General features: G+C 24.1%; 3 protein-coding genes across 4 annotated transcripts; 2 read left to right on the top strand and 1 right to left on the bottom strand.

The window, feature by feature from the left end:
- Positions 1-672: 672 nt before the first annotated feature.
- On the bottom strand, positions 673-8,992 carry LOC122855923 (RNA-binding protein Nova-1-like). Of its 2 annotated transcripts, XM_044157613.1 has the most exons (6): positions 7,975-8,992; positions 6,513-6,659; positions 6,213-6,370; positions 5,790-6,141; positions 5,241-5,704; positions 673-3,372 (listed from the first exon to the last, which is right to left on the bottom strand). In XM_044157613.1, the coding sequence occupies exons 1-6, from the start codon at positions 8,090-8,092 to the stop codon at positions 3,364-3,366; spliced, it is 1,248 nt and encodes a 415-aa protein (XP_044013548.1). In that variant the 5' UTR covers positions 8,093-8,992; the 3' UTR covers positions 673-3,363. The 2 variants fall into 2 exon arrangements, with proteins under 2 accessions (XP_044013548.1, XP_044013547.1); XM_044157612.1 differs by lacking the exon at positions 673-3,372 and having other exon boundaries at positions 3,994-5,704.
- A 3,431-nt stretch (positions 8,993-12,423) lies between these two features.
- Positions 12,424-14,370, top strand: LOC122855937 (molybdopterin synthase catalytic subunit-like). Its single transcript, XM_044157643.1, has 8 exons — positions 12,424-12,537; positions 12,600-12,754; positions 12,830-13,118; positions 13,207-13,396; positions 13,466-13,545; positions 13,611-13,837; positions 13,922-13,969; positions 14,047-14,370. Exons 2-8 carry the CDS (start codon positions 12,611-12,613, stop codon positions 14,122-14,124), a joined length of 1,056 nt encoding a protein of 351 aa, XP_044013578.1. The 5' UTR covers positions 12,424-12,537; positions 12,600-12,610; the 3' UTR covers positions 14,125-14,370.
- Positions 14,371-14,762: 392 nt separating this feature from the next.
- Positions 14,763-16,919, top strand: LOC122855916. Its single transcript, XM_044157605.1, has 5 exons — positions 14,763-14,867; positions 14,930-15,402; positions 15,503-15,626; positions 15,714-16,195; positions 16,284-16,919. The coding sequence occupies exons 2-5, from the start codon at positions 14,974-14,976 to the stop codon at positions 16,911-16,913; spliced, it is 1,665 nt and encodes a 554-aa protein (XP_044013540.1). The 5' UTR covers positions 14,763-14,867; positions 14,930-14,973; the 3' UTR covers positions 16,914-16,919.
- Positions 16,920-17,321: the final 402 nt, after the last annotated feature.

Below are 17,321 nucleotides of genomic sequence, written 5' to 3' on the forward strand. Positions count from 1 at the left end.
CCTTATAATTTTAACGCGATTTTTAACGTGCTTTTAGCGAATTGCAACCACACGTACTAGATTTTTGCAATTAAATGTTTTTTTTTTTTTTGTATTTTTATATTTTTTTTTTCTTTTTTTATATATTTTTTAATTTTTTTTTCATTTGCCATAACTAGAACACTATTTTCTTTTTTTTTGTATGCTTATTTTCAACAAGGTACTTAAAATTTTTCATCTGTATTTCGAGCTGCTACTTGCTACATTATTTAATTATTTTTATTTTTTTTTTTTTCTACCTCAACAAACAACAATTTTTATTTTATCATCCGGTTTATATATATATATATTTATAGAGTGTTTAACATTGTCAATTTATTTATTTATTTTTAAAATTTATTTGTGTTATATTATTCAATTGTTATTATTATTATTATTATTATTTTATCTAGCATGATATTAATTTTAAAACCGTTTTAATTTTCTTTTTTTTTTTTACTATACTTAGCCAAAATATTTTTACCGTGTTAACAATAATTAAGACTATCACCTATCGCATCCAACGAAATAACATACAATTTTTTTTAATAACCCTTTTGACCATTTTTTTCTAAATTTTTTTTAAAAACTTTTCTGGACGTCATTGTTTCTGATTTCGTCTGTAATTTACTTGATCGCAATGAGGTACTACCAATTTAAATTTCTCAGTTCTTTAACAATTGTAAATGACGGTTTTTTTTTTTTTAAATTTAATTTTGTATCAATATAAACATTTAGGCTTGAAGATTGCATTTTAAATATTTTGCTTAGCTTGGCTCACAAGATATGCCTTTAAAAAAACAAAAAAAAAACCATCTAAAATATCTACCAATATTTAATTTTATTAAAAACACATATTAATGAACACTTTATCTCAATGGATTTTTTTTCAACATCCCAAAAAATATACAAATTTTCTATTGTCAATCAGTGCAATATTTTTTTAAAAAAATTTTTGTGACTTAATTTCTTTTTTTTCTTTCTATAAATAAATTATTAAATCTATAAATATATATTTATCATTTTTCTTTCACCAAACAAATAGTAAATCAAAGCAAAAATAAAAACGTGTTAATTAAAAAATTTCCAATAGCACCATTGCATTTTAAACTGATTGAAATAATATGAAAAAAAATTAAGAAAATTGTAAATATTCTATTGGAAATTACATTATCATTACCAACAACTATGAATTATTTTAACAATTTCAGCTTTAATTAACGTTAATTAAACGTTTAATAATAATAATGAATGAAAAAAAATTATTGAAATGTCCACAAAAATTATGGCACAATCATCAATGAAGAGAGAAAAACAAAAATTTCTATAAACTGACATATATTACTTAAATTCTGTATAACTATTTAATTAATTAATATATATATATATATTCTTTTTTTAAATTTTCTATTTCGATATTATTACTTATTTTCTTTAAATCGTTCGACGATTAAGGAATAATGAAGTTTGTGAAATTGGTACATGATGTTGTTTTAATGTTATGAATGTATTTTTTCTTTTCTTTTTCAATATAACAATAATAATAATAATAATAATAATATTAATAATAATGTTGATGTATGTTTGTGTGTGTGTGTATAATTATGAATACGTATACATGTATAAGTGTGAATTGAATTTAGATATTTATTTGTTAAGAAATATATTTAATATATTTATGAATTTTTTAACGTAATCTATTTCATTGAAAATGATTTTTAATGATGAATGTATAGCCTAGCACACACAGCCAAGTATTGTGACAATAATTTTAAATAATTGTCATCTTGTATGGTGAGATAAATTATTAACTAAAAAAAAAATTTAAAAGAGTTTTTTTATTTATTTTTTTCTTAAAATTACTCTTTTAAGTATTTTTTTTTTATTTAATTATTTTACTTAATTTCATTTTTTTATTTTACAATTACTAGCTTAGCCATAATAATGAAAATGAATTTTACTTTTTTTTTTTTTTTCGATATTAATTACAATTTTTTCTTTTATTATAATTATTATGTTGTGAATTTATTTATGACACACATGTACTTGTGATGTAGAAATGTGAAAAAAAATATTTTTAAAATTTTTAAATTATTAATTGTTCTTTTAAATTTAATTTAAAAAAAAAATTAAAAAAAGAAAAGTACATGTGTGTTTGTTAATGACGAAATGAAATTTAATTATAATTTGTATTTTTTTTTTTAAATTATTTTTTATTAATCAAATGTTGTTGGATGATGAATATATTATTAATGAATTAATTTATCTTTGACAGTTTTGAATGTTATTATTTAATAAAACGTAATTCATTCAGATTGATATAATTTTGGCTAGTTTGAATGAATTACATTTAATTACAAATAATAATGGCTTTGAATTTATAATGTATTTTGTTTTATTGTGTATTAAATACTTTTAACATCAACAACAACTCGAAAGTAGCATAAATATTATTTTTGCTACATTACATGTTCAATTTCTAATATTGTAGAATCAATGTTATTAAAAAAAGTCAATTTATATTTTATTTTAAATTGTCTTTCATTACACAATGTACTACAATTTATATTTTTTTTATTTTTTTTATCAATGCAATCACCAAAGAGACATGCACACAGACTTAATATTCACTTTTTTTTTTTTTCAATTTAAAAAAAAACAAAATAATACACATGATTATAATTTTGTAAAATATCATTAGAAATTGATTATATTTATTTTTTTTTTATTTTTCAATTAGACCATTAAACGTTAATATATAAATATACAATTAAAAAAAAATAACACAAAAAGTAATGTGTGTTTGACATCAAAATATAAAAACAATTATAAAAAAAAAAAATTTCTTTTTCTCATAGAAATCGAAAAAAAAAAAAAAAAAAAAAAAAAACAGGCCAAGATTGCAATAGTCAATGAGAATAATAATAATTAAGAAAACAGAAAACAATTAAAAAGAAATGAAAAAAAAAAAAATTGAATATTGATAATAATGAAACAATTTGACCACATTAATTAAGGTAGTCTGTAAACACATCTCTTTGACGCTTACCTATTTTAAATTTTCATAGCTAGTCAATATATATAAATATATAAAAAATTATTGTTATTTATATATAAATATATATCGACAAATGTGAACAGTATCTTCCGGGTAAGGTTTATTTAAGGAAAATCAGCTTCTCGGCATACTTGGGTTGTCGCATCACGAGGACAATTAGTGTCATAGTGTGTGTGTTATTATCAACCATTATTGTTTGATCAAACTTTTGATAAATTGTCAGGTACGCAGTAGAAAGCTCCATTTCCGTATAGTCCTTGCTCGTCGTACATTGCCTTGCCGTGAAGCTATTTTTCCTGCGCAAAATAAATTGTCTACATTGTTTCAAAAGGTAAACACCTATATACATATGTATTTTGTTTTTTTTTTTTTCAATTTCAACATTTGATGGTTTATCAATCCCTTTACTATATTTTTTTAATGTTTTTTGTTGTTTGCATTAACCATCTTGTCAATTAACTTGACAATACCCTTCCATCTAATTTCATTAATATATTTATGCTACCAACGAGTTGTCATAATGTCTATTTATAAATTTTTTAAAAATTCATCAATTATTATTTGTTTTATCATTCATATTTTATATAAAAAGATACTTTTTTTGTATTTTTTTCATTATTTTAAATAACGAAATGATTGAAACGCGAATGTATATATATATATTGTGTTTTAAAATTATAAATAATACATGAATATATATTGTGTGATAATTTTCTTAAAACCGGTACCAGCCAGCTCTTTTAATTAATTATTTTTAACAATATACAAAGTGTATGATTAATAAATATTTCAACGCAACAAAAAAAATAAAAGAAAAAATAAAAATTATTTTGAAAAATTTGTGATAATAATCTTTGGCATTATTCAATGAGCCTTCATCCAACAATTATATTGTGGCATGAGGCAGGTCATGTCAATTAAGTTTTTTTTTTTTTTTATTTTTATCATTATTTTATATCCTTCCAAAATATTATCTCATTCTTCATAAAAATATCTTAATATTTTAAAATGTTTTTCATTTATAATGAATTTATTATTATTTTTTTTTTCATATTGTTAAGTGTGGATGTGAGTGTGTGTGTGTGTGTGTGTTGAAGAGTACCAATTGCACTGAGCACAAAATTTGTTTAATATTTTCAATTTGTTTTTAAAATTAGTTAGTTAGTTTTTCTTTTTTTTTAACTTAAAAATTTAATATCCAATGGACGCGTATGCATGATTATTTTGATGTATATATGTCGTACGTGTGATCAAGCCTCGTAACGTGGTGTGTATCACAGAACAATTATTTTATAATTGTATATAACATATACCATACATATTTTGTGCATAAATATTTGCATTAAATTATGTATTGAATATTGCTTTATACAAATATATATTATTTTCTTTCTTTTAAATTTGTTTCTTTTTTTATCTTAAATATAAAATAACGAGTCATTAATAGATGGAGAGGGTGATGATGGTGGCAATGCAACAAAAAAATTAAAAAAATATGAAAACCCCAACAACAATAATAATAACAATAATAATAATAATAATAATGTGATGTTAAATAATAATAAAAATACAATATTTAAAAAAAACATGTGTGTATGACGATTATTGCGGTACGAGGAGTCTAAATGATGACGATGATGAGCGAATAGAGACGAAAAAAGATAAAATTAATCATATAAATTTTGTCATGAAAATTAAAAAAGAGAATAAAATGATCAAGTAAATACATTTATATGTATATTAGATAATTAATTAAAGATGAATATGATAAAAAAAAAAAAAAAAAAAAAAATATTTATTATGATCAATGTTATTGAGAGAAAGAAAAAAAGATAGAGAGGAATCAATGAATCATGCCAGCAATAGCATTATGACGCGCTCGTTTATTTTCTTCTGCATTAATTCTTTGTTGAATTAAATATTTAGCTGTTTCAATTGTTGGTAAAAAGCCAGTTATTGTAACAATTCTATTCCTCGTACCAGGTGCAAACATGCCTTTTTTAGATATTTGTATATTAGCACCACTCATTTGTTGTATATCAATGAGTGATCTACCACCAGGTCCTAATATTGCACCAACAATAACTTCAGCAATTTCTATATCTAATTTTTGTGTTTCCTTGGTATTGACAACATCAACCTGTGTAGTAGGACTCTTACTTACTAGTGACAATTGATTTGTTCCAAGTCCAAATGAATTGTTGTTGAGATGTATTGCACCAGGTTGTGTATTATTCTGTCTAAATGGATCAAATGTTTCATAACGATCTAGGGTGCTTCTTGGTGTTGGTGATGTTGATCCTAAACCTGATACAGTACCAATTGGTCCAAATACACCACCATTATTATTTGAGCCATTTGCACTTGTTGTACCATCCATTGGTGTACCAAGATAACTAATGCCACTTGATGGCATACCAATACCCATACCCATACCAAGAATATTATATTTTGCAAGTGTAACTATTGCTGTTATTATTTCAGCAGATGCTTGATCAGAAAAACCAGATGATCTTAGTGTTAATTTAATATGTTCAACAACTTGATTTGTAACTGGTGCATTACCAGCTGTTATTGCTGCGCCTAAATTTAAATTTAAACTCAATCCAGCACCATTTAATAAACTAACTGTAAATAAAATTAAATAAATTATTATTAATATATAATATTTGATTAATTAATTATCTAAATATTTATTAATCTAAATATTTACCAGCATTTAAACCAGCTGGTGATGTATAAGTTGGTGTTGCAGTTGGTGCTTGTGCATATGGACTACCAGTTGGATTATAATTTGCAACTGGACCACTAACATCAGCATAACTGACATTTAAACATGTACCACTTTGTGGATCATCAGCAATTTTAGATAATATCATTGTTAATGCATTACGATTATTTTCTTTTTCACCAATAACAGTTATACAACGTTCTTGTAATGATAAATCTTTAGCTTTTTGACTTATTTGAACATATGAACCAGATTCTTCTTTTATTTGTTTTATATAATTTCCTGCTTTTCCAATAATCATACCAGCAGTACTATTTGGTACAAGTATTTTAACCTAAACATAACAACAAATTTAATATTAATATTAAAACAAAATTATCATCATCATCAAGCCAATCATCATACCTGCTTGTCTCGTTCAGCTGATGCTTTACCAGAATCAAAATCAACTGTTGTTTTTGACGTTAAATCTGGCTTTTCACGTATTTTTTCCATAATAAAATCCATAACTAACATTATTGCTTCAACACTACCAGTTATTAAACATACACGTTCTGATGTACCTGTTAAATTAATTAAGTATTTTTTTTTTATTGTTATTATTAGCTCATAGATGTTTTTTTATTTCAATTTTTATATAAAAATAGTTGTTGTTGTTGTTGATGATGTTGTTATGTAACATGATATATTAATTGTAACAATTACCTGGATAAAAGTCTCTAGCCTTGGACATTTTGACCCTGGCCTCGCTGTCTTTTTGCAATTGGGCGATGGTCTCGCCCCCTTTACCAATGATGGCACCTGCTGCCACCCCCGGAACAAGTACTTTGAGATGATACATTCCATCTCCTCCTACATAAATTAATTATATTTATTAATATTTTTAATTTAAAAAAATACACACACAAACAAACATAATTAACAATTTATATTTTACAAGCAACAGCTCCATATGTTGATATACCATTTGATTTTGGTTTTTTTTAAATAAATAAATCCTTGACAATTATTATAGTTTAAATTATTTAATATAATAATTATTAGCTCAAGTAACGAGATGATAAAATTTAGCTTGCTTAGACTTATGCAAAGTTAAAATTTTCAGCCTTGACCCGTGACCTAGTGCCAAGAAAGACTCACCAGCAGCACAGTCCATATTTTTTTTTTTTTTTTTACAAAATTGAATACTGCAGTAAGCAGTAAGTATATATTTAAACAAAAAAAAAAAAAAAGTAATATTGATGGATGTATTTATTATTAACAAATAGACTAAATGACGCAAATATAAAATTGCATAGTCACTGTGTCAGCAACCCCCTCATGGCACAGTTACCATAATCACAAATTATTTCATCAATTATTTAAATATAAAAAATTACAATCATTTGTATTAAAATGACTCAATTATGTAAATAAAATTAATGTCAAATATATATATATGATAAAATAATAATTAAAAAAAAATAAAATAAATGTGTCATGAGTGGGTCAGAGATTTCAGTGGACGTGGCAGTGACCGAGATAAGAATTAAGAATTTGCTCCAAGGGACTAGAGTCTCTCTCTTCACGTATGTAACATTTAAAATAAAAAAAAATAAAATTCTACTTGTATTATATTTAAAATTAAAAGGGAGACTAGAAAAACAGGTTTATTCATAGATGATGATGATGATGATGATGATGATAATAGGATGCATGAGTGAGAATATCATTGAAATGGCCATCATCGACTGTTGTCAATTGGTAACAAGTAAATACTCAAGATGACAAGGACACCAACATATTGCATGTGTTGTATTTTCATTATTATATATTTAAAAAAAAAAACACAAAATAGAGTACAACACACAAGTACAAATAATATAAATACTAGGTGAAGTGCAAGCAAATGACAGAGACATCAATAGAACAAGATGAAATGAAAAAAAAAAAAAATATCAACCAACCAACCAACGTCTTATTTGATGACACGACGTACGAATGAAACCAACAAACGATAGAACTAAAATTCAACTGTGTGTGTGTGTGTAATGAGAGAAAAAGAAAAAGTATATAGAAACGAGGGAGAGAGAGAGAGAGAGAGAGAGAAGAGAAGAGAGAGAAAAAAGGAGAGAAATTTAGAGTTGAAATTAATTTAAAATTTAATAACAATTTGATAAAAATTTACCTGAACCGTAATGTGATCTTTTTGTTGATCCGTTATCAGCGTCACAATCCAAAGGACGTTTTCTGGAATCCGCAATTTCTGGGGAGGGACACGTCTCCATTCCTGAATCAGCGGCCATCTTGCGAGTCGTTTCCGCGCACCAAACACACACTGACTGACTGACTGACTAATTTTTTTTTTTTTTTCCTCAATTTGTGTGTGTGTTAGTTAAAATATATGTATATGATTTATATCAAGTTGTAGGTGTGGTATTTAAGAACGTGTGTTTATGTCTGTAAATATATTTTTTAATATTATTTTCAATATTGTCGTCACTGTGTCATATATATAGTAATTGTTGTATATGTTGTATGATTTTAAGTGGGTGAAGAACACCACGACACAGACTGACACCACCAATTTTTAACACTTTTAAATTAATTATTATTTTTAAATCAATTTTGGAGTAAATTATTTTTATATTATTATTTAAATTATAATTATTAATAATAGCTTTAACACTTTTTATAATAATTTTTATAAAAATTAATATAAATAATAATGATAATAATAATAAGTGCGCGGGAACCACCTTGATGATTATGATGATGAAAAAAAAGTATAATATCAACAATGAATTTAATAAATCTAGGTCAATTATTAATTTATTTATTTTAAATAAATAAAAAACACTTTCTCATTTGTTTTTTTAAATAATAATTATAATAACTGATTGAATTGTAATCAAGATGATGATGATGATGACAAAAACGAGCGCGAGTTAACGAATTGATGAAAAAGGGAGAGAGAAGTTTCTTTTTTTTTTTTTCCCTTTTTGGATTATTATTATGATTATTTAATATTTTTTTTTTATAATAAATCCTCTCTCGCACACGTATGTATGGAAAAAAAAAAACAACACGATCCGTGAATTGTCGCAGGGCTCCCGCGTTTCACTAGCGACTGGGCCACCAAGCTAAGGCTAAGCTCACTCGGTTGCTCTCTCCCTGGCTTGTCAACCAGCTGGTTCAGATGGATTTCATTCTGTCTCACTTGCACTCATACTATTGGGTCATACTCTCGTCCAATCATCAGCTTGTCTCTCCTCTCTCTCTCTTTCTCCTTTTTTTTTTTTTTCAACAAAATGCAATTCGTTGCAACTCGGATTTTGAGATTCAAAACTCGAACGTTTACGAAGAGAGACAATATTATAATAATAATAGTAATAGATATTATGTGTGCGCGTGCTCGACCGATGGTTCTCTTTTTTTTTTTTTTTTTTTTCTCAATAATGTATATATATTGAAAGCAACTACGGTGCCACCTCGATGCGATTATTATTAACAACCAACATTTTCTATTTTTTTTTTTTTTTTTTCTATTCAACGCACTTAAAAACGTGTGCAGTATTTGTTCCCAGGGACATCCAGGGACGTATACTCATTGACAATTACCCAACATAAATATCATCAATTTATTATAAATAATATAAATATAATCTAAATAAATATATAAATAAATAATTTTATTGTTATTTTATGATTATGTGGAGGTATACCTAAATGAGTATGAGCAAATAATATGCAACAAACATGTAAAGTCATCATTACATGGTGAAGGACAATCGATTGTTGGTTTTATTTTTTTTGCAAAGTAAATTATGTGAGTAGGTATAGATTATCATCATGAAATTTTTAACACACTTATCAGCTATAAATATAGAAAAGATAAAAGCATAAAAATTAAAAATATCCTTTTATTTTTTTTTTTGTTGAAAAAAATTTGCAGGAAAATATTAATGGCATGGTTATTTATAATATTTAAAAATTAATTTTAGTTGAGGCCCTTTTAACAATAGTTTGTTATTTGAATTGAGTTGATTAGTTAAAGATATATGATGATGATGATGTTGAACATTGTCGATGATCCCTCGTTTCCTGCATCATTATCATACGCGCCTTTTGCCCCACATGATAAATTCCATCAACTCAAAATGAACTCAATATATAAATTTATTTATAATATATATATGTTCGATTTGATAAGATGTGTAGAGTCATGTTTGTAAAATTATAAACTTTCAATGGTTATAACAGTGTGTATATTTATTTAATTATTTTTTATTCCATTCAACGTGAATTACCTTATTTTCTTTGAATAATTTAATTCTCTTTTTTTTTTTTTTTTTTTTTAAATAATTAAATAGGCAGTTTAGTCGATTTTAAATGTAGAATATACTTAATTTTTAATTTGTTCTAATTGTTTCAATTTTTTTTTTTTTTAATTATTAGTTGATAATTGAAATTTTTATTTATTTATATTTAGTTTATTTAATTATTTAATTATTTTACATTGTAAATTGGTGGACAGTTTAAATTTTTATTCATTTATTTGATTGTTTATTTGTTCATTTATTTATTTACTTTTCTATTTATGTATTTTTAATTATTTTTAATTTATTGTCACGCAATCATAACTAAACAATACGATTTTTAATTATTTATTTAATTATTTAATAATTTATTTGACAGTATAATTGATAAAAATTAAAGCTTATTTATTATTTAGTAAACAAACATTTATTTCATTTTAAAAATTGATTATACGAACGCCTCATTACGTAACATTTGAGTGTTCCAGATTGTAAAATCTTTAAATCTTTGATAATATATTATTTTTTTTTCATTTAATAATTCATCAACAACACATAAACACAGCTATTAAATTTAACAAAACAATTAATTGTTTATATATATATTATTATCATTGTTATTATTATATAAAAAATTAAATTTTAATTTCATTTGATTTTAATGCATTTTATGGCTATTTTATGTTCTCATTGTATTATATTATTATTTTCTTTTTTTTCATTCTTTATTATTCTGCCCTTAATAATTATTGTCGTAACAAGTCGATAACCGATTTCATGACGCACATTAATTCATACTTATTTTAAGCACTCAATTTTTTTCTTTTAATTTTTTAATTTATTTTCTTGTTGAGAAAATATTTCTATTGAACAAAAATGTATTATTTCTCCTATATCCAACAATGATATTTTTTTTTTCAATTAAAAATTAAATATTATTTTTTGTATTTAATTTTGAGTCATCAACTATACCAACAAGTTAAAAATAAATATTAATTATTTAATTGAATAAAAATATATATTGGCAGATTAGATAAAAAATAAAATATGAAAGGAAAAAAAAAAATAGAAAAATAAAAAGTTCCTTATAAAGTGCATCGTCCTTGTCCTACAGCCAGCATCAAGTTGATAACTTGACTCAATAATAAACCTGTCCCATGATTGCTTGTACTTGCTATATTATTGAATCATTGAAATCATTAAATATCAATGTATTATTATTATTTATCTATATTTTTTTCTGTTTAAAATATTAACAGTCAATATATAACGCAATAATAATTACACATTTTTCCAATGCATATATTAATATAAAAAATTATAAATGTTTATTCATCAAGGACACTTTGCTGTGCTTTGCTGCATCAATTTTCATCTATTTAATACATTCACACTTTTTATATGTATCTGTTTAAATAGTTGTAATTTCAACTTTGAGTTTGATTTTATTTTTTTTTTTTTCCATTTTTTTTTTCTTCTGCAATTTATTATTTATCTTTGTTAACCTCATTGTTTGTAAATTATAGTTTATTTATTGATTATTCATTTTAATAATGTATATTATAATCGTGGTATTTAATTTATTTTATCTATTTAATTTATTTATTTATATAATTTTATAATTAAACCGATGATGCGAGAATATTATTTGTAATTTTAAAAATATTGCTTCATAAATTTACAAGGTCTTTTATCCAACTGTGACAATTATTTAGCTACAATTTTAATTGTTAATAATAATAGTGTTAATTATTTTTATTTTTTTTTTCTTTGCTATTTGAATGATTTGGCCTTGAGGAACAAAAAAAAGAAAAAAAAAAAAAAGCTAGAATGTAAATAAATTTTGTCAAGACGAAAGTAGAATTTTCAATTGCAAAATATAAATGGAAAAAAAAAATATATAAAATTCAGATTTAGAAATTTTATTAGCCTGAATTTGTGTCGTGCTTTTTAAATTTAAAAAATCACGTGATTGGTTTTTAGTGCCATCTGTCTAGCCAATTTGTACAACTATAAATAAATAAATAAATAAATAAAAAAAAATAAATAAATATTAATAAATAAATAAAAAGTGTAAATGTTTGAGTGCATGTGTGTGTTTTGATAATAAAAAATTGTCAGTTATGTAATAATTGACAAGACATGATGATCAACAATGGAGGATTGTCTTGTTGATGATAAACAAACAGTTGACATAAAAATATTATTTTTTGCAAAAGCACGTGAACTTGTTGGTGTTAAAGAAAGTACTTTAAAAATTCCAAAAACTACATGCTCTAATTATTTAAAGAATGAAATTATTATAAAATTTGGCTTGGAAAGTATTAAAGATAATTTTGTGTTGGCCATTGAAGAAGAATTTGTTGAAGATAACAAGTTACTTGATCTTGCTGATAACAGTATTGTTGCAGTGATACCACCACTGAGTGGAGGTAATTATTTATAATATTTTAAATAAAAATTAATTAATATTAATTGTTAAAATCATCAACAGGCTAATTAAACATGGAAAATAAAGGAAAAAATTCAGTAAAAATCCAAGATGACGTTTTGTCTGTTGATGAAATTACAAAAATTGTCATGGCACCATCATGTGGAGCAGTGTCTTCATTCATTGGAACAACCAGAGACACATTTAACTCCCAAGAGGTAAATTAAATTAATTAGAGCATTAGAAAGTACTTCTTATTTTATAAATTAATTAATATTTTGATAATTTTTGAGGTTATGAAATTGTCATACGAAGCCTATCAAGACATGGCACTGAAAAAAATGAATGTAATATGCAATGAGATACGTGAAAAATGGAATGTATTTAATATTGCAATTCATCATAGAATTGGTGATGTACCAGTTGGTGAAATAAGTGTTGTCATTGCAGTATCATCAGTGCACAGAAATGAATCATTAAAAGCTGTTGAATATGCCATTGATAGACTCAAACAAACAGTGCCTATTTGGAAAAAAGAAATTTATAAAAATCAACAGGCTGAATGGAAAGAAAATAAAGAATGTTTGTGGAAATTTTGTTGATTAATTGTTATTGTTGATAATAAACATTTTAATATTATAAAAAAAACAATTGTTTATTTATTTTACAGATGATAAAATGAGTCTTGATGACGATGATAATGTTTTATTAAAAAATAATAATGATTATTATGAAATTAATGAGAAATTTATTCAAGTTAAATCAACGAGTGAAGAAGTTAAAATGAGAATTGATAAATTTACATCCAGGAAACGTGAAGAAATTAATAATATTAATATCAAAGAATTTCGAATTGATGGGTAATTATTATTAGATTGTTTTTTTAAAATAGAAATTGAATTTTATAAATAATTTTATTGATTTTTTAGTGATGTACAAGATGAAGAAACTTGTGCAAGAACTCATGCTGTTTTTGTTCGACGAAAAGATTCGAAAAGTCATCTACGAGGTAAAGAGGATTGTGTTTGATCTTTTGTTCTTGATGATAATTATTTTTTTGAATTTTTATTGCAGTTACTAAGGTGGAAAATAAAAGAGGCCCTCAAACTATGAGAGTGCCTGATAGTTGTTCAAAGCTAAATGACAATATTAATTCTGGTATTGATGAACGACTTGGTAATTGTGAAAAATTTATTGGAATTAATAAACCAGTACCTCGTGATATTTACCAACGATTAAAAAATATTGAAGATCAAATTTTTTATCTCGAAGGAATTTCTCCAGAGTACAGAAATTTTCTGGTAATTATTAGAATTTTTTTGTTATAGAAATTTTTAATGTCATTGTGATTATAATTGTTAGGTTTTTTTTTCAATTTATTTTAGACAAATAATGATGATTCTGATACAGATTATAAACCAGTCAAGAAAAAGGTAATAAAAATAATTTTATTTATTAATTTATTTATCTAAATTAATTTTAATAATTTATATTTATATTTTTTTTTTAGATTTATTCAACAAACGAACTAGATAAAAAATTAATTGAATTGCAAAATTTAAAATTACTTAAAAAATTAGATAACTAATAACCAATGATTAATTAGAATAAAAAATTTACAAATTTTAATTGATAATTTAAGCAATTTATAATAAAAAAAAAAGAAAATATTTTTAAATAATAATAATAGTTTGAATTGATTATTCAAATAACGTAATTTTTTATAACTTTATTATTAAAAACAATTATTATTTTATAATTTCAATTTTTAACAATAATTTTATAAAATAAAAGAAAAAAATTTACATTAAAATTTTTTTTTATTATTAATAAAGACTACCAAAAATAATTTTATAATTAAAAATAGAAAATTATTTTTTTTATAAAATAGATATTTAACAAATTTATTATTGTTAATTATTTTTAAACAATAGTAATTTGTTTAATTAATTATTTAAAAAAATAAATTTTTATAATTATCATCAGCATAATCACAATTAATTAATTTGAACACATTTAGAGAGATTTTTTTCTGATTGACTATTTTTTTTTTTTTTTTTTCTTTTTTTTGGGAAAAAATCATGGCTTTTTGGATTTACCAGGATTTACAGTGAGGGTATAAACAAGTTATATGTTATTATATTTCAGTCATGTTTTGTGTACATTTAAAATGATTATTTTATAGGAAAGTATATGATATATACCAATTAAAAGTTCAAGTGATCAAAAACAATTTAAAGTATAAAAGAAAAATTATTGTTCATTTTGAAAATACAACAACAGACAATTTTCCACAATAACAAATTGCTATTAAACATAACCATCAAACAGGTATTAAATTTGACAACATAAATTATTTATATGTATGTACTAATAGTAAAATTATTTTTTAGATAATAGAAAATTCCTATATGAAGTTAGGCATCGTCAAAGTAAAATGGGACGTCCTCGTTCGGTAATTGCTCAAGGTTCAACATCAGCACCAATTCGTAGATCACTGAGACTATCAAGCAAAACACGTAGAGATGGTATTGCTAAATGCATGAAGGTAAATACACAAAATAAAGAAAATATTGAAAATGCAATACTATTAGAATCAAGTCCACTACGTCCTCGTTCAGTAATTGCTCAAGGTTCAACACCAGCACCAATTGATAATGTTGTTAATGATGATGAGACTAAACCTTTAAAAAATCGTACATCACGTGAACTATTAACAGAACAAATGAAATATGATATTGCTAAACAAGTAGAGCTAGAGTTACAAAATGAAAAAAATATTAAAAATGATAAAATAAAAAAATATTTAAATAATATAAAAAATCCTAAGAGCATCATGGAGACATTGAATGAAAAGAGTGAGAAGGTTTGTCTAAAAATAAAATTATTGCAGTCAAAACATGCTCGTACATTAAATATTTCACTATTGTTACTATAATTATCAAAATATTATTTATTTTTTTCAGATAAACCATGAGCAGAATGATCATTATTATGCCGAAAATACAATAATTGACTATGTTAATGATGATTGCCTGGCTGAAATATTCCTGTATGTGCCAGCATGTGAGAGACAAAAAATTGCAATGGGTATGATTATTATAACATATAAATTTCAAATTATTTCATTATAAAAAAATATTTATTTATTTATGGTATATTAACGTATTTTTTTAGTATGCAAAAAATGGAAAAGAGCCTTGGATTATTCTTGGTTTAATGTCAAAAAACTTGAATTTACTTTTTGGCGATATTATAAGTATATATTTTCTTTTAAAAAATATTATCCTACGGTTGATGTGAAATTAAGTTTTTTAAAATCACTGCTTGATAAATGCGGTCGTTATTTGACAATATTAGACTTGACAGCTTATGCTCGTTGTAACATAGTGCCAATTATCAATGATTATTGTCCAAACCTCGAGAAACTTCGATTGAGATTCATTTTGATTGACGATACAATGTTATCCAATGCATTTACACGTCTATCTAAACTAAAATCTTTGACAATTGTATTTCAAATGATGAGAAATAATATAATACCTGAGACTTTAATAAATTCATTGAAAAATGTTGCTGGTACATTGACTGAACTGTATTTGTTAAATTTTGTCAGTCACTTGAATGAATGCTGTGACTATCCAAAAAATCTTCGTTATGTAAGTTGTAACTTTCTATCTATTACAAAAAAAAAAAGAAACAAAAGTATTCTTTTTATTTTTTAACATATCCTTATTGCTTTTTCAGGTGCTTTGTCGACTAAAAGCCCTGAAACGTTTTGAAGTTGCTGGTATACGAGGTTTCAAAAATTCATTCAAGTATTTAAAATATAATGAAATGTCATTTTATTTTAACCATAATGAATATCTTAAAAAACCTCGTAATCTGGGAGATTCGTTTATAAATATCAGGCAATTGGATTTAACAAATTACTTAATTAACGATAATACTTTGTATACTATTGCCAATACCATGGAACAATTAAAAAGTTTAACTATACCTTGTGAACAGATAACCGATGACGGTGTAGTAGCACTTTCAATGATGAATTATCTACAAGTTATTTATTTAAACGGTCATAATAACGTCATTGATTCTTCAATAAAATTGCTCAAAAATATAGTAAAATTATCTTTGCCACATAGCAATAAAATTACTGATGTTTCAGTCATGAAACTTCTTGAAAATTCACTAAAAATTAAGTGCCTTCTTCTTCACTACACAAGTTTGACTGCTAATTTTATCAAAAAAGCAGCAGAAATATCAAGTCAACGAAAACAACTTTTGAAAATCACCATTCATTCATTAATACCTGATGTAAAACAATATGAATCACCGTATTTTGAAATATATATTATTGAAAATAAAAAAAAATAAAAAAAATATAGTATATTTTGATACACATGCCCACGTTGATAGTGTGCAATTTTTATAAATTAAAATATAAAAAATTTGTTTTCAAACATACTTAATATATAAGTAAATTATCATCATCATCATTTTTATTTTCTTTTCTAGAATCAACAAGTTCAATTGATTCTTTTATTCGTTCTTCTTGAAGACGTTTTAATCCATATTCAGATGGATATATATTAACTGAATGTACAAATCTACCAGCTTAAAGGAATGAATTAAATAATACCATTTAATCACCTGCTCTAATTTGGCCCCAATCCTTATTAATAATTTCAAATAATATGACGGGCACATATTTTACACACATGCAAACATGATGGCGACCCATGGAATGCGCAGTAGATTTTTATTTTCGTCAGAGAGAGGTAT

The sequence above is a fragment of the Aphidius gifuensis genome, linkage group LG4, assembly GCF_014905175.1.
Source record: "Aphidius gifuensis isolate YNYX2018 linkage group LG4, ASM1490517v1, whole genome shotgun sequence".
Lineage (NCBI taxonomy): Eukaryota > Metazoa > Arthropoda > Insecta > Hymenoptera > Braconidae > Aphidius > Aphidius gifuensis.